Source organism: Fundulus heteroclitus, chromosome 18 (genome assembly GCF_011125445.2).
Source record: "Fundulus heteroclitus isolate FHET01 chromosome 18, MU-UCD_Fhet_4.1, whole genome shotgun sequence".
Taxonomy (NCBI): Eukaryota; Metazoa; Chordata; class Actinopteri; order Cyprinodontiformes; family Fundulidae; genus Fundulus; species Fundulus heteroclitus.
In genome coordinates, this window is record NC_046378.1 from 23,156,255 (window position 1) to 23,177,230 (window position 20,976).

General features: G+C 38.5%; 3 protein-coding genes across 5 annotated transcripts; 1 reads left to right on the top strand and 2 right to left on the bottom strand.

Moving 5' to 3' along the window:
• Positions 1 to 1,427: 1,427 nt before the first annotated feature.
• Positions 1,428 to 5,659, bottom strand: snrpa (small nuclear ribonucleoprotein polypeptide A). Its single transcript, XM_012881224.3, has 7 exons — positions 5,551 to 5,659; positions 5,186 to 5,280; positions 4,922 to 5,094; positions 2,815 to 2,973; positions 2,539 to 2,700; positions 2,363 to 2,451; positions 1,428 to 2,229 (listed from the first exon to the last, which is right to left on the bottom strand). The coding sequence occupies exons 2-7, from the start codon at positions 5,256 to 5,258 to the stop codon at positions 2,070 to 2,072; spliced, it is 816 nt and encodes a 271-aa protein (XP_012736678.2). The 5' UTR covers positions 5,259 to 5,280; positions 5,551 to 5,659; the 3' UTR covers positions 1,428 to 2,069.
• c18h19orf54 (chromosome 18 C19orf54 homolog) lies at positions 5,230 to 20,775 on the top strand. 3 transcript variants are annotated; one of them, XM_021307879.2, is made up of 7 exons: positions 5,230 to 5,341; positions 12,671 to 12,852; positions 15,884 to 15,952; positions 16,147 to 16,271; positions 18,061 to 18,190; positions 18,271 to 18,341; positions 20,281 to 20,618. In XM_021307879.2, the coding sequence occupies exons 2-7, from the start codon at positions 12,686 to 12,688 to the stop codon at positions 20,616 to 20,618; spliced, it is 900 nt and encodes a 299-aa protein (XP_021163554.2). In that variant the 5' UTR covers positions 5,230 to 5,341; positions 12,671 to 12,685. The 3 variants fall into 3 exon arrangements, with proteins under 3 accessions (XP_021163554.2, XP_012736630.2, XP_036005775.1); XM_012881176.3 differs by lacking the exon at positions 5,230 to 5,341 and adding an exon at positions 12,411 to 12,494 and having other exon boundaries at positions 20,281 to 20,774; XM_036149882.1 differs by lacking the exons at positions 5,230 to 5,341; positions 12,671 to 12,852 and having other exon boundaries at positions 15,929 to 16,046; positions 20,281 to 20,775.
• Positions 7,610 to 9,037, bottom strand: LOC110366501. The gene is made up of 2 exons (XM_021307876.2): positions 8,705 to 9,037; positions 7,610 to 8,557 (listed from the first exon to the last, which is right to left on the bottom strand). The coding sequence occupies exons 1-2, from the start codon at positions 8,949 to 8,951 to the stop codon at positions 7,707 to 7,709; spliced, it is 1,098 nt and encodes a 365-aa protein (XP_021163551.2). The 5' UTR covers positions 8,952 to 9,037; the 3' UTR covers positions 7,610 to 7,706.
• Positions 20,776 to 20,976: the final 201 nt, after the last annotated feature.

Here is a 20,976-nt window from a genome sequence, read left to right on the forward strand (position 1 = left end):
AGACAGTCAATGAATAATAGTAAGAAATAGGATTCAGCCTCTACGCTCTTTCAGAGTGAATGATGCGTGTCAGGACTTGAGGCAATCTGCTGGGTTTGCATGTTTAATTAACTGATGAAAAATATTCACTATAAAGTTAGTGTTTTTTTTAAAAATCTATTATGGCTCCTGGGTGCTTTCAACTTGCAGATTATGGCCTGTGGCACAAAAAGTTTGGATGATTTATACACAGATCAGCTCTCTTTACTAATTAGTTGACTTCCAGACACCATTAATTGCCCTGGACTTTATCGACAGGTATCAAGAGTAAAAAGGGGGAACTCATTGTAAATACAAACTATGCGTTTTTGATTTATATTTGTAGAGAAAGTTGAATCCATCTTCCCTCCATGTTAATGTTTTTAATCATTTTTGAATGGCTAGCACTAAGAAACACTTGATGGTAAAGTGCATTGTTTGCATAATCTTTGTTGCTTAAGAACTTAAAATATGAAAACCCACATTAGTATGAATTGAACTACACAATTTAACGGTTGCTATGATGGTAAGTCTTTAAATTGAGAAATGCCTTGCCATTATTCTGATTAAACAGGTCATTATTTTTGAAGTACATTATTTTCCAATTAAAATTTGGAAATTAACTGAAACTATTTGATAGTGGAGGGTTTTTAAATGCAGCTGCTATTCTTATAAAAACATGCTAGAAAGCAACAAAAGCATCTTTTGGTTTTCCTGAGTCACATTTCCACCGTGCAGCACCGCTTTCTTAGCCGTCACCCTTCCTTATATAAAGGGGTAGGGTGTCCTAACTTTTGATGTTTAAATGGCACTATAATCACTGAGATGTCTCATTTAAAGCACGTTATATTAAGCTTGATATAAAGCGAAAATGTGAAATATTCAACCATTAGTCAGCAGTTTCTAAATGCCTAAAGGTTAAAAAGAGGTTAAGGGTTCTCTTTAAAATAAATTTAAGATAAAAATCAGATTTAACGTTTTTTTTGCAACTACATCATATAGAATATTTTTACTAGCATGTTAGCATTATATGACCAAACATTTAAGTGGATTTAAACACACTCAAGTACATTTTATGTTAAATATAGCATATATTTTTGTTTATAAAACAAAAACCTAATCTGCAGGATTGATAAGTGTTGACTAAACATCCATGCAAAGGACTGACTTAATTTGAATCTATGACTTTGGCTTTATATTTCTGCATAAAAACAAATCTTTTTGTTTTAAAAAGTACCTTGAGCTGATATTTGTAATGAACCAACGTCATAATGTGGAAGGAAAATACTTTTTTCCTGTTATTTTAGCCACCATCTGAACGAAGAGCAATGTGAGAGAGGAGGGGAAGGACCAAGTGGAATCAGGGCTGAAACAGACAAACTCATAACGAAAGATGCACACAGACAAGAGTTTTATATAAAGTGTTTTAATAAAAAAAAAAGCAAGAAAAAGCTCCAGGTACAATGTCTGGTAGCCCAGACTCTGGGTGCAATGCTTTAACAGTTCATGTTAAAAAAAAACTAAAACTACATCAAGTTGCTGGTGGATTTGAAGCTGTTTTAGAAGTTAGATCCCTCAGACGACCCGGTGCCTCCCTGACCTGCTGCGATCTCCCCAGAACCTTTTATCTCCAGCCGTATCACTGGATTCTGCTGCAGATACCGACTTCCTTATGTTATTTGCCTCCAATAAACGTAATAGCTTCAAATATAATCTGCTTCGTGCAATTCTAATGAGAAAAGCAACATTTTTTCTTCTTCACTCGTCATTAGTCATAACGTTCAGGCTGATAGTTTGTCCTTTATATCAATGCGCCGCGTGCTTCTCTCCTTCATTATGCATCTTTTTCATTTCTCTCTGTGCTTGTTTCCATCCAGAAATTTGTTCTGCCATTGAAGTGTTTAAAACCCAGCAACTTGACATTTATTTGTATACTTACATGGAAATCCTTGACGGGAGAGCATCACTGTCCACAAACCAGCAACATTCTTATAAAAAAACAAAACGACCTGCAAGCATCTAAACCCAGGACCCGCGAGGAGGAGGAGGGGTCACTTCTTAGCGAAAGAGATCTTCATGGCGTTCGTCTGTGTGATCTTGAAGCCCTGCAGGGCGTCTCGTGCAGCGCTGGCCTGGACCTCGTTCTCAAACTCCACAAAGGCGATGTCGTGACGGCCGGGAACCAGACGCACCTCTTTGAAGCCAGGGAACCTGAAGGAAGTCAACAAGTCAGGATCTGCCTTCATGAACCGCACTTTTCAGCAACAAATTCCCCACTAAGCTCTGGAAAACACCAAATCCAACATGAAACTGCACATCAGAAAGACAGTGAGCTGGTACTGACTGATTGAAGAGCATGGAGAGCATGAGTTCGTTGGTCTCCTCGGGCAGGTTTGTGAGAAACAGGATGTGATTGGGGGGATTTTCTGAAATCTGAAAGAAAAGAACCGACGCTTTACCTCAAACCGCTGCATTAATAAAACAGGTTTTTTACTGGCGAACAACAGACAGAAACACTACCTGCTGCGGCATCTGCCCTGGCATCATCTGACCAGGAGCAATGGCACCTGGAGGAATCTGGCCGGGAGCCATTCCAGGCGGGGGCATCATTCCCGGAGGAGGCATGTAAGGCTGCCCGGGAATGTGCATCATCCGTGGGGCCTGGCTCATGGGAGGCATTCCCTGGAGAGGAAAACGTCATTTTAAAGCACGGCCTGTGGTTTTCTTACATTTCTCCATGAGCAGGTATAAAGCCTCTGTCCTAAAAAGACAACCTTTAACCCGTGTTCCACTCACCGGCATGCCTGCAGCTACTCCGGCCACCATGGCTGCAGCCGCTTTCTTACTTATACTTTCAGGTTTGGGCTTCTTCTTCTCCTTCTTACGGTCTCGTTCCACATAGGTGCCCTTCATCTTAGCAATAATGTCAGAGTCTGTCTTGGAATACTGGATTCGCTGCAGGAATAGGAAGATTCAGTAATGGGGCTGAACGATTTTGAAAAATAATCTAATTGCGATTTTTTTATCTTGTTATTGCGATGTAATGCGATTTTTTTTTCTCAGTTTAATTTATCGTGTCCTTTAAACATATACAAACAACAAATCAATCTGTTTCCTCGCTGTGCAGATTAGGGGCTAAAAGACCTGCTGCGTAACAACTCAGCAGAAATGATTACGTTCTGACTACGATATATTTCAACCAAAATTGCGATTTGATTCTGACTTTTCTCTGCATTAAGCACAACAAAAATGGCCTCTTGATAAAGATGTTTGTAATTAAGGACAATTTAAAACAAGAACTTTTAATGTATTTATTAAATCAGAATATTATTCAAGAGAACAGCTTTTAATTTAATTGGACATCAATCCTTGTTGAACATGAAGTGCAACCAACAAAAAAGTCTATGTATTAAACTGATTGACCAGTACTTAATGCTACGGTAAGATTCCTGAAAGTTTCTGGCAAAAAAGTGTGATTATATAAACTCTAAAACAAGTAATAAAATTAGATTATCTCACTGCTGAATCCACCCAGAATTCATTTGAATTCTAATAAACGTGCATGTCTCACAGAAGAAGACAGTAGAGCTGCTCGTTGCGACCTGAGATCAGAGGGTTGGCGTCCGTTTAGGCACAGCGGTGATTTCATGAACCTATATTTCCACTCTTCCCTGAGCTGTAGCTTCTCCCCCATTGAAATCTCAGGTGTGGGCATCAAGAGGATTTTGGCACGCAAAGCGCGATGGGTGGGAGATTAAAAATACTGTATTTTAGCCTCCTAAATACTGAAGATATGAGGCGTGTTGGAACACTATATCACAAACACCTAAACGGTGGTGGCGATTACAGTTCAATACATTGTTCAACTCTAGTATGTTTGTGAAGTGTTCAAAAGAGCTAAATGTATACAAAAAAAGGTAAGAGCTTACAGTAAACGTTTAATAGATGCTGGGGTTGTCCATCAAGGTGAACAGGGTGCTTGCTCTTTTTCCAAATTAAAATTCCAGACTTTTTTAAAAGTGATATTTTTTTTCCCCAAGACCTTAACTTTATGTACTTGTATACTTGTGTGCCTACTGCCTACTTCATTGGTTGAGATTGTACAAACTGTTTATTAGAAATGTTAATTTTTATAGGCTAGTATTCAATGAACAAATGCATTATTCACAGTAAATTATGCTTTTACTGATGAAAACGTTTCAAAACATGAAAATCACAAGTACATGAATTTCACATCAAACAAGTGTTTGATTCCATTAGGCTGATACAGTACGTGACCAGTTAGTAAAATTATAGTTTTATAGCCTACCTTCCTATTTCTCATTTCACAATGCCTTTGAGCATAATGTAAAATTCTACCACACATCTTTTTCCCATACTTTATTAAGACTTTCACACAAAATTCGAGACTTTTCAAGGTCTGGAAAGCAGTGTTTCAAAATTGCATACTTATTAAGACTTTCAAGACTTGCGCAAGCACCCTGGGTGAAGAACGAGAAGCGTTACAGCACTTCATAACTTTGGTCATTCAATTTAGTAAAAGCTAAAGCAGTCTGTGATCTTAGGTTGAAATAGGTGAGGCAGGAATTGACCCAGAGTTTTAGGCATTCTGTGTGTTTTTTTTTTTCTCATCTTGTTGTATTCAGTTACATGAAAGCATGAACCAACAAGCTATCGTGTTGTTCTGTAGTTTTATCTGTAGTTTACCTAATCGACATTCTGAAGATCAGAAGCAATATGTCCATTTGGAGCAAAAGGGTTTTCAAACAAATAGAAGCAAAATGCCTTTCTTTACATTCTTTACATTCTTTCAGCAGACAACTTAAGGAAACAATATTGGTTGAAATAATCTTAAACAGATGTGGAGATATTTGCTGATATTTAGCGTGTTTAGTTAACCTACCATGGGCTTATCGTAGAAAGGAAATCCCTGCATGGACCTCAAGGCGTTGGAGGCGCTGTTGATCTCCTTAAAAATAACAAAGGCCTGGCCCTTCATCTTCAAGTTTCGTGCTACCAAGATGTCCAAAATTTGCCCAAACTGGGAGAAGATGGCATAAAGCGACTTTTTCAGCTCTGCGCGGACAGGAGAAAACAAAGTAGGACACAAGTTTGCATCAAATGAGCCTTTAGCTGCTGTTTAACAGTCGGCGAGACACAAACTCACCATCCTTCTTGATTTTCTCGTTCAGGTTGTTGATGTAGATGGTGTGATTCGGACGAACCTCTGGGGTGGTCATCTTCCGAGCTAATTGTGGTCACCTGGATAAAACAAAAGCTCAGTATCAACCCGAGACTCAACGAAGACACGAGGCTAACAAAGGTTAGCAACAGTCAATCGGCGTGATAGCCTGTTAGCTCTTTAAGCTAGGTCGACACTTTCAGCACAATAAATGAAATTAAATCCAACATTTCTTTCTAATGTCACCCTAAATACCCAACAACCAAACACGAGTCTATAAATATCTAGTGCGGTCAAGCACTGATGCCTTAAATGCGCTTTAACTGTTAGTTAAGTGAGTAGCTACTCACCTCGAAAATGAATGAAAGTCCCGGCCTTCCCAGATCACGTTTCCTCTTCTCGCGGTAATACCGAAACGGCCGGGGTTGTCCTATTTCTTCTTCGTGTTGAGTTTATTGGCGGTTGGCAAACATCTTTTCGGTGTGCATTACCGCCACCAACTGGTGAGGAGTATTATATTTTATATTTATATATCTATATCTATAATATTAATCTATAAATACTAAATCCTCCTAATTATTCCTGTAATTATTAAATATTTAAATAAATATTGATAAAATTCATTTTTTTAATTTTTCTGCAGAATACCCACCACGTCAAATGTAACTTTCTTCCTAGTAAGCTTTCTAATCAAATTCCTTCTTTCTTCTTCATATTTCTTACAATACATAATTACATGCTCCACTGTTTCAAGGTTGCCCTACGCAATATCATGCGACAAACGTACCTGTGACGTGTTAAAAGTTTACTTTCAGTTGCTGTCAATGAAAAATGTCTAACCAGCGCCGAAACTTGTCTATGGAGAGTTGTCTATGGAGATTTAAATCATATTAAATGTAGTCTTATGTGCAGGTCTTGTTGAAAGGAGAAGAGCTCCAGTTTGTACATACATTTGAATATCTTGGCGTTACCTTGGACTCTACTTTATCTTAAAAAAAAAAACGTGTAAAAAATATATCTAGAATTGTTCATTTTAATATTCATAACTTCAGACAAATCAGGTTATCATTGTCTGAAAATGCTGCCAAAATCTTTCTTCATTGTATGATTTGTTCGCATTTTGAATACTGTATTACTGATCACTGACAAACTTGACAACCTTAAAAACAATAAAATCACTATTCAAAAAGGCTTTAAAAGTCCATCCATCCATTTTCTAACACGTCTATCTCCTGTGGGGTTGCGAGGGGTGCTTGTGCCTATCTCCAGCTGTCAATGGGTGAGAGGTGAGGTACACCCTGGTCAGGTCGCCAGTCTATCACAGGGCAACACAGAGACAAACAGGACAAACAACCATTCTCACACGCACCTAAAGAGAATTTAGAGAGGCCAGTTAATCTAACAGTTTTATGTTTTTGGACTGTGGGAGGAAGCCGGAGTACCTGGAGAGAACTAATGCATACACAGGGAGAACATGCAAACTCCATGCAGAAAGACCCAGGCAAGGGTAGGACTTGAACCCTGGACCTTCTTGCTACATGGCAGCAGTGTTAACCACTGGGCAGCCCAGCTTTAAAAGTATTCAATAGAAAACCTATGTCCTTTCACTATTGTCTCATTCTCCAAAAATAAAGTATTCTTAGCTTTGACATTTTTAGAAAATTTTAAATTGCCTGTTCAATATTTCAGGGTTTAAATGGACTCGCTGAACCACCTCTGGGAGAGTTTATTAAGCTAAAAATCCAGCACTAGTGGAAAGGTAACTAGAGCATCTACTAGAGGTGACTGTGTAATACCTCACAGATGCACACCATTTAGTCAACAGGTGTTATCAGTCAAGGGTACAGAAAATTGGAATAACATCCCAACTGTTATGAGAGACTCTACTACATTCTGTTAATTTAAAACCAATTGTAAAAGATGGCTCAAAGGGAACCAGATCTGTGATCACTAATGTCAGATTATCCTTATCATGTGCTGTGTTGATGATGTTCCACTGTTTTTTATTGATTGATTGATTGATTGATTGATTGATTGATTGATTGATTGATTGATTGATTGATTGATTGATTGATTGATTGACTGTTTTCTATCTAGTGTCTGATTGTTTGGTGTTTTCTTGCTTTTTTCTTATTGACTTTCCAGGGGCTACAGATGTAAAGTAGCCTTCAGGCTAATTTGGCCATATTTACATTTAAATGTTCATGAATATGCACTGTCCCTTTTAAATAAAAAAAATAAATAAATAAATAAAAACACAGGTATAGACCAGTAAATGACTAATCTAACTTTAAACACAAAGACTAAAATAACAAGCATGGTTTTGGTCTGTGGGAGGAAGCCAGAGTACCTGGTGAGAACCCACACTGGCATGGGGACAACATGCAATACGCAGCACAGGCAAGGATTTGAACCCACAACTATCCTTGCTGCAAGGCACCAGTGTTATCAAGTGCGTCACTGTGCAGCCCTTATCCTTATAAAAATATGATAGTACTTTTTCCTTTTACTGATTAAAATTTAAGATTTCATTTTTGGTAATACCTCCAGATCTTTTTTCAAAAGTAGGATTACAAGGACTCACATGTATGACAACTGGAGTGTAACTAACCACAGTTTCAGCTTGTTTATTCGACACTTTGTTCAAACGCCAGGGGTAAACAGCTTCTACACACTCCACAGGTTCAAGGGATGCCGGTTCAGGTTCTGGGAACGTTTCCTGTAACAACTCTGAGGTTTTATGTCCCCCGACAGCTTTGGGGGATCCAGTTGTCTCCGGTTGAGCTTTTGGGGTTGGTGGCTCAGGCTCAGCGACTTTTGAGTATGCAAGTATAGAATTTATTGAAGTAGATCTAAACCACTTTTTGGTGGCCTTCCAAACACGTATATGCCATGCATCGTTGAAATGAACTTTTCTGGGATGTGAAAGGGTCATTTTAAAACAACTGATAATCTTTTTAACAACCATTGGGTGGGCTTTGCTCATCAAATAGAAAAGATTGAGCTCTAGGAGAATTTCGTTTCCACACAGAAGGTCAAAGATGTCTGAGCTGAGTTTTTCTTCCATCTTTGGGAAGATGACAAAATCCATATCCTTGATTTCATCCCAGACTACTGGAAAGACTGCACTGAAGGCATGGTTCCATTTGTCTGGGCTGTGAGTTAGGAAACTGTGCTCTTCGGCTTTTAGGATTAGGCTCTCAAAAATGTTTCTTATTATTTGTTTGCGTTGTTTCTGTGTTCCCCGTCTTTTCCTCTCACTTGTGTCAACCTTCACTGGTCTTGTCACATCAGAGTCCATGTGCTTGGAAAAGGTTTCGTAATATACCTCAGGGTCAACATATTTGTTGGATGTTCCAAGACATGAGAGAAAATTACACAGACAGATGGGGTTTTGAAATGGTTTTTCTAGGTGACGCTTGAATTGTGACACAATTGCACAACACCTGCTTTGGTACAAAAGTAATGTAATTAAATACAACTCCCTGCTAATTTTGGTATTACCTTGACTGATGCTTCGAAAGATTTCTTCGGAGAGCTCATCTGCAATTTCTGAAACGACATTCAAATCAAATGTCTTAGTTTTTTCCAAAATCTTATCTAAAAGTAGACGGTGGGCACCCCTAAAGGTTTCTCTGACATGTTGCTTGTTTGATTCGTCTTCGACCTTTTCGATCACTTTCCACAGAAGGTCACTGACAAATTCCCTGTGGAGATGTTTTGATTTTGTTTCCTCCTGCTTCCTGGCCATACTTGGTCGAGGGCGTTGTATGCGGTGGGGAAATTTAGGACAATTCCCTTGACTGACTGACGGGGCAATCCGTCTTCTCTGAAGCGAGTCTGTAATAATAAGAGGACTTCTGTGTAGAAATAAAGTCAGTAGTTTATGACGGGCGGAACCTGATGTCACAGACTGAGCCACAAAAAGAATTCCGTCATCACATGATCGCAGCCGTAACCTGGTAACTGTTGCTAGGGGCGATAATAGCAACATGTGGAACCTAAACCGTTTTTTTTTTTGCAATCAGTTATCCAAAAAAGAAGCTCTTGTGTTGTTATTATTAACATGGACTATCATAATATTAACTTTTAGACGTGTCTCTTTTTAAGTAATAGTAATAATAGTAATATCATCTTTATTGTCATTGAAACATACATTGAAACATACATTACAACCAATTTGGTTTCTGCTTGGTATTGGTGGTGCAGACAAAAAATAAGCATACAGTAAAATAAGAAGTAAAAGGATATACACACGGAAGCTATGTAGACTCAGTAAACTGTGCGTTAATGTAACGCAGAAGCTTGTAAGTCCTGAACGGACTTACAAGCTTCTGCTTACAATGCACCAGCATACCAGATGGTGATGGAGGAGGTGAGGGTGGACTCAATGATGGAGGAGTAGAATTGCACCATCATTTTCCTTGGCAGGTTGAATTTCTTCAGCTGCCGCAGGAAGTACATCCTCTGCTGGGCTTTCTTGGTGTTGCACTCTGAAATTTTTGACCAATCTGTATAATATGATTGATTATGACTTTGTAAAGTGCCTCGAGATGACATGTTTCATGAATTGGCGCTATATAAATAAAATTGAATTGAATTGAATTGAATTGAAATTAAAAGTTACTTTTATTCGACAGACAAAACATCATGAAATAAAAATATTCCGTATCTTTTTATAAATGTTTAGTTTTTGCTGCTAGTCTTTTCTCAGTGTTCCATCTGGCTGCGTTCCTTTGCAACGCAAGGCCTCAGTCAATCGTTTCCCCCCAAAATGTTTGTTTGTTTAAGTGTATGTGACGGACGGTTGTACTGGAACTGATTTTTCGATTGCAATGCAAATTGTAATTGACAAATAAGCATTTGATTGATTGATTGATTGATTGATTGATTGATTGATTGATCTAGTTCTTTCTCTTCGGGCTAATCTGAGTAACACTATCTCACGTCCAGCTACTCTAATACAAAGGATCTGTCACCTGCTTGGAAGGGTGTATTTTAAATTAGAGAAAACGTTACTGATGCCTTCTGGGCCGGTGCTATGCTGAAAAGGGCGTGGCATGCTGCAATTGTGTTGTTCACTATTTTACAATTTGAAGACACTGAGTTGGAGTTTCAAAAACTCATAAAAAAATAAATCAATTAAGCATTATGATACAATTGATTTATTTTTCTCTACATATACATGTACTCTACATATTTCTATACAATATGTAGAGTACACTGAATGCTTATTCAGTGTACTCTACATATTTCAATACAATATGTGGAGTACACTGAATGCTTATTCAGTGTCCATTCTGGTAAAGAAAGAAATTAATTCTGCCCCAAGAACATGTTGAAGTGGGTCACATTCTCCACTTCTCTATCAACAGAACAATAGTTAAAGCTCTGTGTCACATCCAGACCTTTTAAATTACCTATCATACTGTATTGGTGGCTGCATTTGATGTTGATGGGAAATGTAGAATTTAGTTGTTTGTATAAAATCTGTGAGGTTGTAATAACACACATCTGTCACATGGGGAAATAATATTACATTTTGAAAGAGGAAGGTCAGTTAATCACTGTTATTATCTAATTTGAAGACTAAACACAATGTTTTCTGGTATAAGTGAATGCTATTCTCTTATATATATATATATATATATATATATATATATATATATATATATATATATATATATATATATATATATATATATATATATATATATATATGTATGTGTGTGTGTGTGTGTGTGTGTGTGTAGGTGTTACCACACTGGTATTACATTTAACGCTATCATCCAGGGATATTTATGTGCTAACAGAGCGTGGTCTCTAAAGTTGTTGGTTAAAAGTTGCTTCTCATTTCTAATTTGCGTCCAGATTAAAAGTTGACCATCAATAGATGTCACTCAAAAAAATCTCATACATCAAAATACGTACATCTGAACACATTCCTAATCCTTCAAAAAAATCTGTTTTATGTTCCATTCCATAAAATAGTTAATTCATATTTAATTAAAGTTTCATAATCAAATAATTAATAATATTACATATTATGTGGTGTATTGTATCTTTGCTCTATTAGAGCTTGTTTTTCACTACATTGTCCCTGAATAAAAACTTCAAACATGCAATACATGACCCTTAAGCAGTACGAAACAGGGTATGTAAATCCTTGCCATAATTGGTCAAACGATGCTTAATCAAGTACAATTCAAATGTTTGCAAGTTTAGAAATCTGGAACCTTTTTGAACGTTGAAACGTTTCGTCTCTTCTCTAAGAGACTTCTTGTGTCTAAGAGACACATTTCCTTGATGAGCATCTTTGTTTACAAGTACAAAGAAAGAACAGGGAACAAAAATAAAACATGAAATATGAAGTGTGCCAGGGGTATAAGCTTCTCCAATAAATACATTGGTACAAAAATCAAAAATAACAAAGCAGACATTACAGACATTATAATCTAACAATATGCAATGAACTACAACATTCATATGTTTTAACTGCTTTTTTGTACTCTTGGAGATAGTATATAAATATAGTTAAATTTCCTTCACCAAAACTGTAAAAAAAAAAAAAAAAAAACACGATGAAAAGTTTCGTCTCTTCTCTAAGAGACTTCTTCTATGGTAAGAAACATATTTCCTTGGTGAACATCTTTGTTTACAAGTACAAAGAAAGAACAGGGAACAAATATGAAATATGTAGTGTGCCAGGGGTATAAGCTTCTCCAATAAATATGTTGGTACAAAAATAAAACATTTAAAAAAAATAACAAAGCAGACATTACAGACATTAATGCAATGACCTACAACATTCATATGTTTTAACTGCTTTTTTCTACTCTTGGAGATCGTATATAAATACAGTTCAATTTCCTTCACCAAAACTGTAAAAAAAAAAAAAAAGATGATGAAAAGTTACATTTGTGAATATGAAATTTGCCAAATATTATAGTTAGATTAAGTGCCAGTCCTTTGCCTGTATTTGTATTCTTTCCATGAAAACAAAAATCATATGCCCGTACCTTAGTGAAACCTTATTGAACCTTAGCTGTCGCGCACCTTATTTATTTATTTATTTATTTATTTATTTATTTATTTATTTATTTATTTATTTATTTATTTATTATACAGGAAGTTGTGTGTCCCCATTCACACTCCAGTCCAGGTGGTGGCGGTAATGCGCCCAAACGTTGTTTACAAAACCGCCGTTAAACACGAAGAAGACTGAAACCGGCAGCGAATGTAGTCAAATATGGGCATGTCACCGGTGAGAGCCAGCTCGCTTTGACAGTCTGAAGTCAGTGTAACTACTACCGGTTCGTTTGTCGTTGCAGAACAACATTTCTGGCGTTATTCCTACTTAAATGGCTTTTAGAATAGACGTGTGTTTGTAGGCTCGTAGTGATCGTCCTCAGCTTCTGCAAAGTGAAGCAAAAGTTGCTTAGCTGAGCTTTTTTCTCTCTCTCTGTTTAGGTGGAGAGGCTGAAGATGCCACTTCCTCCTCCTCCTCCTCCTCCTCCACTTCCTCCTCCTCCTCCTCCAGCAGCAGCCTCAGGTGCTAAGAAGAAGCTGTACCAGACCATAGCCAGCAGCAGGGTTCCTGTGGAGGGGGATCACACCGAGGCCTGCCTGCTGCTCAGGCAGAGGGAGAGCTGGTGAGATTTACCCAGGACAAGCAGAACCCCCAGATGCTACTGGTCTGATCTGAAACAGGTCATGAGAGAGATGATAAAAGAGATCGAGACACGTCAAGAGTGCAGTCAAGATACTTTGTCACTCACTGTCACAGAAATCTAGAGAACTGAGTGCAAATAGGCTTCTGTGATGAAAGGACGTGTCAGCTGTGAGTACCCTCACTGACACACATATAAGGACCAATTAGAGTGTCATTAGGGTCATGTTCTGGGTACACATGAGGCCCAGCTGTTGTATTGCACCAGTTTACCTGCATTTAGGGTGTAGTAGGGTGACATGACAACATCTGTGTGTCCCTCTCAGTATAAACCAATTACCCAGGCTCATAAATACTCTCTATGTGACTCTGAAGTGAGTTTTTGACTGAGCGTCGGATGCTCCTGCAGCTGCACTGTCATTTCACTCGAGATGCCACCACGTATGTGTCCTGTCAAGGTATTTTATTACATTTTGTCAAACTACCGCTACAATCCTTAGTATTTTATCTAGCTTTTCACAACTTGCGGTCAAGTATCGTGACCAAGGATATAAACACAAAAAAGAGGAAAGAGCTTATTTTCACTTTGCTTGTTCATAGACAAATCAACAACAATATGACAGGACTTTGAGCTGCGCATTCACAAAATACATTTGAGCGAAGTTACTTTGCAAGGCTTCAAGTAAAAAAAAAAAAAAAAAAAAAAAGACAAAAGAGAGAGACATAATTGTACCACCAGAAAGAAAGGTAATATAAAAAATGAAGACAAAGAACATCAAAAAATATTGGCAAAAGACTGCAGGAGAGTTTTTTTATTTCAGAATAAGGAATTGTTAAGTGGAATGAAAGTATTTGATGGTTTTAAACATTTTAAAAATGAAAATCTGCTATTTATGACATGCATTTACATGCATCCCCTTTACTTTGATGACTCTACATATAAAGTTCTGTGCAACCATCTGCCTGCAGAGGTGACTGATCAGTAAACAGAGCCCATCTGTGTGTAATTTAACGTCATTATGAATCCAAGTTTTCTCCAGAGGCCTCAGTAGGTTTGGTAGAGCACATTAGTGAACAAACGGCGTCATGAAAAGCAAGGAACAGACGGTTCAAGGAGAACAACTGGCTCTGTGCAGAGTGTGGCACGACTGTAAACTAAGCAAGACATGGCTGCCCTCAAAGACTGGCAGGCTGAGCAAGAAGAAAATTAATCAGAGAAGAAGCCATGAGGCCCAGACCAAGGAACACAGCAGCTACTTTGGAAAGAACGCTGTGGAGAACCTTTAAGCAGGATTGGGTTATACGATAAAACCCTTCATATAAACCAACAAGGCACGCATTGAGAAAAATAATCAGAGAAGCAGCCAAGAGGTCAGAACTAACTTTGAAGGAGCTGCAGCCGATTAGGGAGGGAAACTTATTGAGTGTAACCAGTGCTGGCCCGAGCCTCTTGGGGGCCCTAAGCAGAATTTGATTTGGGGGCCCCCCCTCCCACCACGCAGAATCACCTTTGCTACAAGATTATTGATACAAATGTCACGCTATAATGTTATAGCGAATATTATAAACGAATACAGTGAGGTTATGTGTTAATATAAAATAAATAAATAAACGATACTTAAAATACTTCAATCTTTTATTAAAACTTCTGAATACAAATTGTCACAAAACATATTAAATAAATTATTTCATCATCATTCATTTATATCACCTGTTTAAGTTATTTAATTGTAAAAAATAAAAACAAAAATTGGGGCCGCTTAGTTTGCTTCTGCTTCGGGCCGGCCCTGAGTGTAACCTGATCCTCAGCTGTTAAAGGAGTTTATTCATGCAACGTTTACACAAAGCCAACTTTCCGTTTTATTGTTGGAAGGCAAGGCAAGTTTATTTGTGGAGAACATTTCAGTAACAAGACAATTCAAAGTGTTGTATGTGAACAGAACATAAGAAAGGAAAACATTACAGAGGAAAGTACATTGCAGTGGAATAGTAGCAGCAGGTCAAGACATAAGACAAGATAACCTTGATTTAAAGGAACTCAGGCTTTCTGCACTTTTACAATTATCTGGAAGTTTGTTCCAGATAATTGGAGCATAGGAGCTGAATGCTGCTTCTCCTTGTTTAGTTCTGGTTCTAGGTATGCAGAGAAGGCTGGAGCCAGAAGACCTGAGTGGTCTGGAGGGTTGATACACTGATAACAAGTCTGTGATGTATTTAGGTGCTAAGCCATTCAGGGATTTATAGACTAACAGAAGTATTTTAAAGTCTATTCTCTGAGATACAGGGAGCCAGTGTAAGGACTTTAGAACTGGGGTGATGTTCTCTACTTTCTTAGTCTTAGTGAGGACGCGGGCAGCAGCGTTCTGGATCAGCTGTAGCTGTCTGATCCACTTTTTAGGCAGTCCTGTGAAAACACCGTTGCAGTAATCTATTCGACTAAATATAAACGCATGGATTAGTTTTTCCAGATCCTGCTGAGACATTAGTCCTTTAATCCTGGAAATGTTCCTCAGGTGATAGAAAGCTGACTTTTTTAATTTTCTTTAGATGCATTCGGAGGTTCAGGTCTGAGTCCATCACTACACCTACAAGCTGAAGCGACTGAAGCTGTGTGCTAACTTTTGATCTCTCCTCTATTGGTCAAAAGTGATTACTTCAGTTTTGTTTTTATTCAGTTGAAGAACATTTTGCCACATCCATGCATTGATTTTTTTCTTTTAATGTATTTAACTGTTGAAACACAGCTTTTTCAATCTTACTGATAAAGGGGAGGTTTGAGATGGACCTGTAGGTCTGGAGTAGTAGTTTGTCCAAATTGTTCTTTTTCAGCAGTGCTTTGATAATTGCAGTTTTTAGAGACAAATGGAAGCCTGGGTTTTTACACTGTAAAACATTTCAGCAAAGAAAGAAAATTCAAATTTTTATTTAAATATTCTGAAAAGAAAAGCCACGTGGGACTACTATCAAAGTAATTTCCTTTTATTTGATGCAGCGCTTTTGTGTTTTATTCTCAGTTTCAGGCAGGATCTGCAGTGGTTACTAGTAAACGCGTACGTGCCTTCCCTCATCCAAGACGGCCCCCAGTAAGTCACCAAACTGTGGTTTTCCGCTTTAAAGCCTTGATCTTACAGAGCAGTCTGTGATGCAGTGCCTGTTCCTCTGTTACTAAACACAAAGGTGCCATTTTTTTGTTTTGTTTCCACCATCATGAATGGTTTTACATATGAGTCATAAAACGTGAGTCGTTCTCCATGCGGTAAGAGTATTTATATTTCAGGTGTGGTTTGGTGGCTCTGTGGATGGCTGCTCACCTGCGACGGCCACAGCTGACTGTCGACATGGAGGCGGTGGTTCAGACCGCAGTGAGAAGGGGCTACACTGCCCAGGGGGAGATGTTTTCAGGTAATATCAGTGTTTCAGAGCATTTTAAACCTCATTTACTTTTCCTAAAGTTGTTGGTAATCATTTTACTTGATAACCGTTTGCACTCCCTCAGATATTGTGTTAAATTGACATTTTGGTCATAAAACCTTCTTTTCTGAGGATCTTGTTTCCATTTTAAGTGCATTTCATTTTGAGTTTCTGTGTTTACCACTAAGCTCCAGCTCATTACGATCTCTGTTGCTGGTTTTTTTTATATTGGGTTTCTGTGATGTTTTGTGCTAAAGTATTCAAACTCCTTGAACTATTTCCCATTTTGCCCCGTTAAAAGCACAAACTTCATTGTATTTCATGTGCGGTTGGCCAATACAAGGTAGTGATTACTTGGAAAGTGTAGAATCACCCCTTTGCTCTGATATTCTGTACTTCACCCAATACTGCAAACAATTACCCGGTATGACAGCTACAAACCCGCTAAAGTATGGCAGTCCACCTAAAGCAGGGGTCTGCAACCCGTGGCTCTTTACACCTTTGACTCTTAAAAACTTAGACCAAAAATGCGGAGGGAAAAAAATTGGTCAGTGTTTCTAAATGTGAAGGTGATTTAAAATTGCTAGCTTTAGGATGCATTTAGTTCTGCAATATATGCATAACATTTCCAGAAAGAAAGAAACTAATGGTGTATAGAATATTTTACTATAGATAAATGAAGTATCTTTTTGTCAATAGGTTGCAAACGACTTGCTTTTCCATCATTTTGATGCCATTTGCTATGAAAATCAAATGTCCAATTGAAGAAAATGCATTAAACCTGAATATAAACATACTGTTTGCTAAATAATAAAAACTGCTGATCTTAATTAAAAAAATCTAAAATTTCCTATAGTATACTATAAAAACTTTTGTGGCTAGAAACAAAATTTGTTTAGCTGGACAGAGGGCAAAAATGGCCCCTGACCTAAACCAACAGCACAGGGAGAGATGGCATTAACGAGAAAAGCAGCCGAGATACACAAGATAACTCTGGAGCTGCAGAGATCTACAGCTCAGGTGTGGGGATCCGTTGAGAGGGCAGCTATTAAGTTCGGATTTCCAAAAATCCAGTCTTTAAGAGTGCCAAGAAGTAAGTCCTGGTTGCAGTTCGCCTCAGGGCTTGTCTGAGACACAGCGAACCCCTAGAAGGTCTCCTGGTTAAGCATCCAGAGATGAAGATGTATTTTTGCAATGAAGAATGGGCAAAAGTGTCAGCTTCATGTTGCAAAGCTGCTAGTCCTGACAAAAGGTGGCTGTGCCGGATTCACGTAGGTTAATGAAATTCAAGGCGCCGCTTTTTAAGATTTATATTCGTAACATGCATCGTTTTCCTTTCACTTCACAACTAATTACACCTTTGCTTCTGGCTATCAAAGCTCTGTAAGCATGAACAAAGCAAAGTAACTCCTTACAAAAAAAAACAATAAGGTAATGTAATGAGCTCTAACTCATTACATTACTTTATAAACTGAAAAACCTGTCGCACTGGTTTAAAAATGCGATGCTGTGCTTGTAACAAAATGTAAACTATTTGAAGGCGTGTGATTACTTTTGTGTGGCCAGGTGGAGTAAACGTTTCTGCAGTACTGGGTCAGTTTCTCTGGCTGCTGTCGCTAAACCAGTTTTTCATTTAAATGTATTTTGCAGAAATCGGTTCTAATAAAAAATTTTTTCCATGAAATCAGATTTTTGTAAACGCTTGTTTAACAGGAGTCTAAACTATGGGTTATAATGTGTTGCTTCCATTTTGTTCCTATTAATTTCCCTCTTTCGCCAGCGCACAACATGGCCCTGTTGGCGGGAGAGCTCTGCGCCTGTAAGGCCGAGCTGCTGTCGGGAGGTTTGAGCGGCGGAAACGCGGCAGCCATCATCAAACACCTGTGGAGCGGACAGCCTGTTCTCATCCCGTATCCTGCAGCGCCAACAAAACCAAACACTGCATTTCCTGTGTTACCCGCAGCGTGCAGCTCCTTGACCCTATCTGCAGGTATGATGAGGACTTCAACCATGAGCCGTGCCAGCGCGACGGTCACAGGGCGCACTGGGCCGTCGCTTCGGGTAAGACCTGATCGGTCGGTCGGCTCTTTTTAAAAGAAACGCAGACTGGAAAGTTCGGCACAAGCTTTCACGAAGTGGATTTGGTTTAATGTCAGAGTCTGACGGGTTCCTTCAGTCTGAGGTCAGGATCTCCTTAATAACATAAAATAATACAACCACTTTTCATTTTTTTACAGTTTAATAGACTTTCCAGATTTTAAGGATAGTATTAGTTTCCATTTTACAGAAATAAAACGTTTTACGAAACCAGATGACTCATCAGTAGTTTCTGATCGGCGTTGTTGCGAAAGTTTTTATACTTAAGTTCCTACATAATTTAAACTACAAACGTCAATACATTTTTACATTTAATTTAACAGACACGCAGAAATAGTAAATAATGAACGGGTGTTGGCATTTATCTGCTTTTTCTCTAATATGCTGGTGAAGATTCTCAGTCATCCAGGTCATGGTCATTCCAAAAAAAGTAAAAAAACAAAGCAACTGGACTTGTTTTCCGTAGTTGAAGACGTTTCGCTTTCTCTCCAGGAAGCTTTTTCAATTCAAAAAGAATTTATCTCTAATCTCCCATGGTAAATCCTCGATACTCTGGTCAAAGTAGACCAAAATTAAACGTAATGGCAGACAGGCACAACGCTTTGAGGCAGAAAACTAAAACCGCACGTCACCTTGAACACACCGTCCCCAGAGTGAAACGTGGTTCTTTCTCCAGCGACGACAGCCAAGCTGGTCCGTGTTAAAGGGAAGATGGACGATCCAAATCCAGGGGAAGAGTGGGAAAAAACCCACTTTGAGGCTGTGAAACACTTGAGATCGCTTTTAAGCGGGACAATGACCCCGAACGTACAGCCAAAGCTATAATGGAGTAGTTTAGATTACAATAAATCAAAGTAGAGACCTAAACCTGCAGCAAGAATTGAAACATAATACTTTTCTGTAAGGTAATTTAGATTTAAATCGCTTCACTGTTCATTTTGGTGTTTAAGCTACCTTACTGAACCATAAACCACAGACATCATATATGTAGACGCGTCGTTGGGCGCAGGTTCGCACGTCTATGTCACCGCCATATTGTATGTGGCAGAAAAAAGTTGAGTTCTGTTATTGTGAACGTGGATCAGAGAAGATGCCTCATTCCTGTGCTGCATGGAAATGTATTCTGGCTGATTTCACTACTTGTATCTGCCTTCTATAAACTAAGGCTGCACCATGTTGCAAAACTGGACACACTAAAGCTGCAGAGTGGTAACACTAGAAAAAAAGCTGTGCAAGACCATTTATTTTAAAGGTTTTAAGTCTGCATACAGTACAGACTATTGTATTTAGACATAGATGTGCATATATAGATTTTCAAGTATTTTAAATAAGCCAAATAAATAGCTGTGATTTTGTGTATATATATATATATATATATATATATATATATATATATATATATATATATATATATATATATATATATATATAAAATATAAAGAAAATATAAAGAAAAATCACACAGCTATTTATTTGAAAAATAAATTACAAAACAAAAGTGGTAATGTTATGAGAAAAACGTCATATCATGAGAATTAAGTGGGAACATTTCCAGAATAGTCACAGTTTGCAGAATCATTTCACTCCTGGAGTAATGGGGCCAGGTTTGATTATTTTAAATATTTTTATTCTTTAAGAATAAATTCAGGAGACTGAAGCTAAAGGGATACGAAAATAAACTTGTAATATTACAAAAATAAAAATACTACGAATACAAAGTATATTCAGAGATTAAAGTCCCTCTGATACTGTTTAAGTGACTGAGTAACTGCAGATTTGCCACATTTAAGATGGCGGACGCTCTGACGCATCGCAGCATAGGCAGAACCCGCCCAACCACGCGTCTACGTATATAATGTCTATGGTCTATGCCATAAACCCAGACCGTATCCATTGATTGCAGGTGTGCTTCTCGGCTTGGACCGGGGGAGTGTAAACGACGAGCACGCTCAGCCCAGTCCCACGCTGCCCTGGCTCTACGTCACCAGCGGCAACCACCTCCCTTGTCCCGTTGACAGCGCCACAGAGGTTTACATCCTCACCAAGCAGGGTAAGAGCCTGCGCTACCAGCTGTGGAGTTTGGACAGCGTCGCCCAGAGCAACGGGCAGCTGAGGGTGATGGACCCTGTGAGAGCCAGCGACGGGGTCCGGTACGTGGTTCCTGAAGGAGGAGTGGAGGTCGGGCTCGCAGGACAGGCGGTTCTGCTCCACACAAGGACTGAGGAGCAGGAACCAAAGTGACGCGGCTCAGAACCACAGCTTCATCTGGTGGAGCGTCCTCCTGAACTGTCCTGATGCAACGTTAGCATCGATGAATGCTTCCCAGAAGAAGCAGGCTTCCTTTTGTCCAGAGCCAAAAGGGCCACAATCCAACAAATACATGTTTTTACAAATAAATATTTAAATTTGATGTTTTAAAACAATTTATTTCTCCTTTTTATGGGCTGAATACCTAAAAAAAAATGTTTTAAATATTTCATTTATGTATTTTGACTGTGCCTTACTTCAAATAAACAGAGTTTGGTTAACGTTCAGTGGTTTTAACTGCTGACCAATCACCTCGTCTGTAACAGCGTTAGCCCTGCCCACCGAGTCATGT

What these genes read in the sequence shown, in the direction of transcription:
- snrpa (XM_012881224.3), bottom strand. Translation starts at nt 5,258, where the DNA reads ATGACCACCCCAGAGGTTCGTCCGAATCACACCATCTACATCAACAAC. An exon ending in CGAGAAAATCAAGAAGGATG is followed by an intron (nt 5,095 to 5,185) that starts GTGAGTTTGTGT and finishes CTGTCCGCGCAG; the next exon opens with AGCTGAAAAAGTCGCTTTAT. An exon ending in CTCTCCATGCTCTTCAATCA is followed by an intron (nt 2,230 to 2,362) that starts GTCAGTACCAGC and finishes GACTTCCTTCAG; the next exon opens with GTTCCCTGGCTTCAAAGAGG.
- LOC110366501 (XM_021307876.2), bottom strand. Translation starts at nt 8,951, where the DNA reads ATGGCCAGGAAGCAGGAGGAAACAAAATCAAAACATCTCCACAGGGAA. An exon ending in CTTTCGAAGCATCAGTCAAG is followed by an intron (nt 8,558 to 8,704) that starts GTAATACCAAAA and finishes TCTCATGTCTTG; the next exon opens with GAACATCCAACAAATATGTT.
- c18h19orf54 (XM_021307879.2), top strand. Translation starts at nt 12,686, where the DNA reads ATGCCACTTCCTCCTCCTCCTCCTCCTCCTCCACTTCCTCCTCCTCCT. An exon ending in CCAGGGGGAGATGTTTTCAG is followed by an intron (nt 16,272 to 18,060) that starts GTAATATCAGTG and finishes CTCTTTCGCCAG; the next exon opens with CGCACAACATGGCCCTGTTG. An exon ending in GGACAGCCTGTTCTCATCCC is followed by an intron (nt 18,191 to 18,270) that starts GTATCCTGCAGC and finishes CCCTATCTGCAG; the next exon opens with GTATGATGAGGACTTCAACC.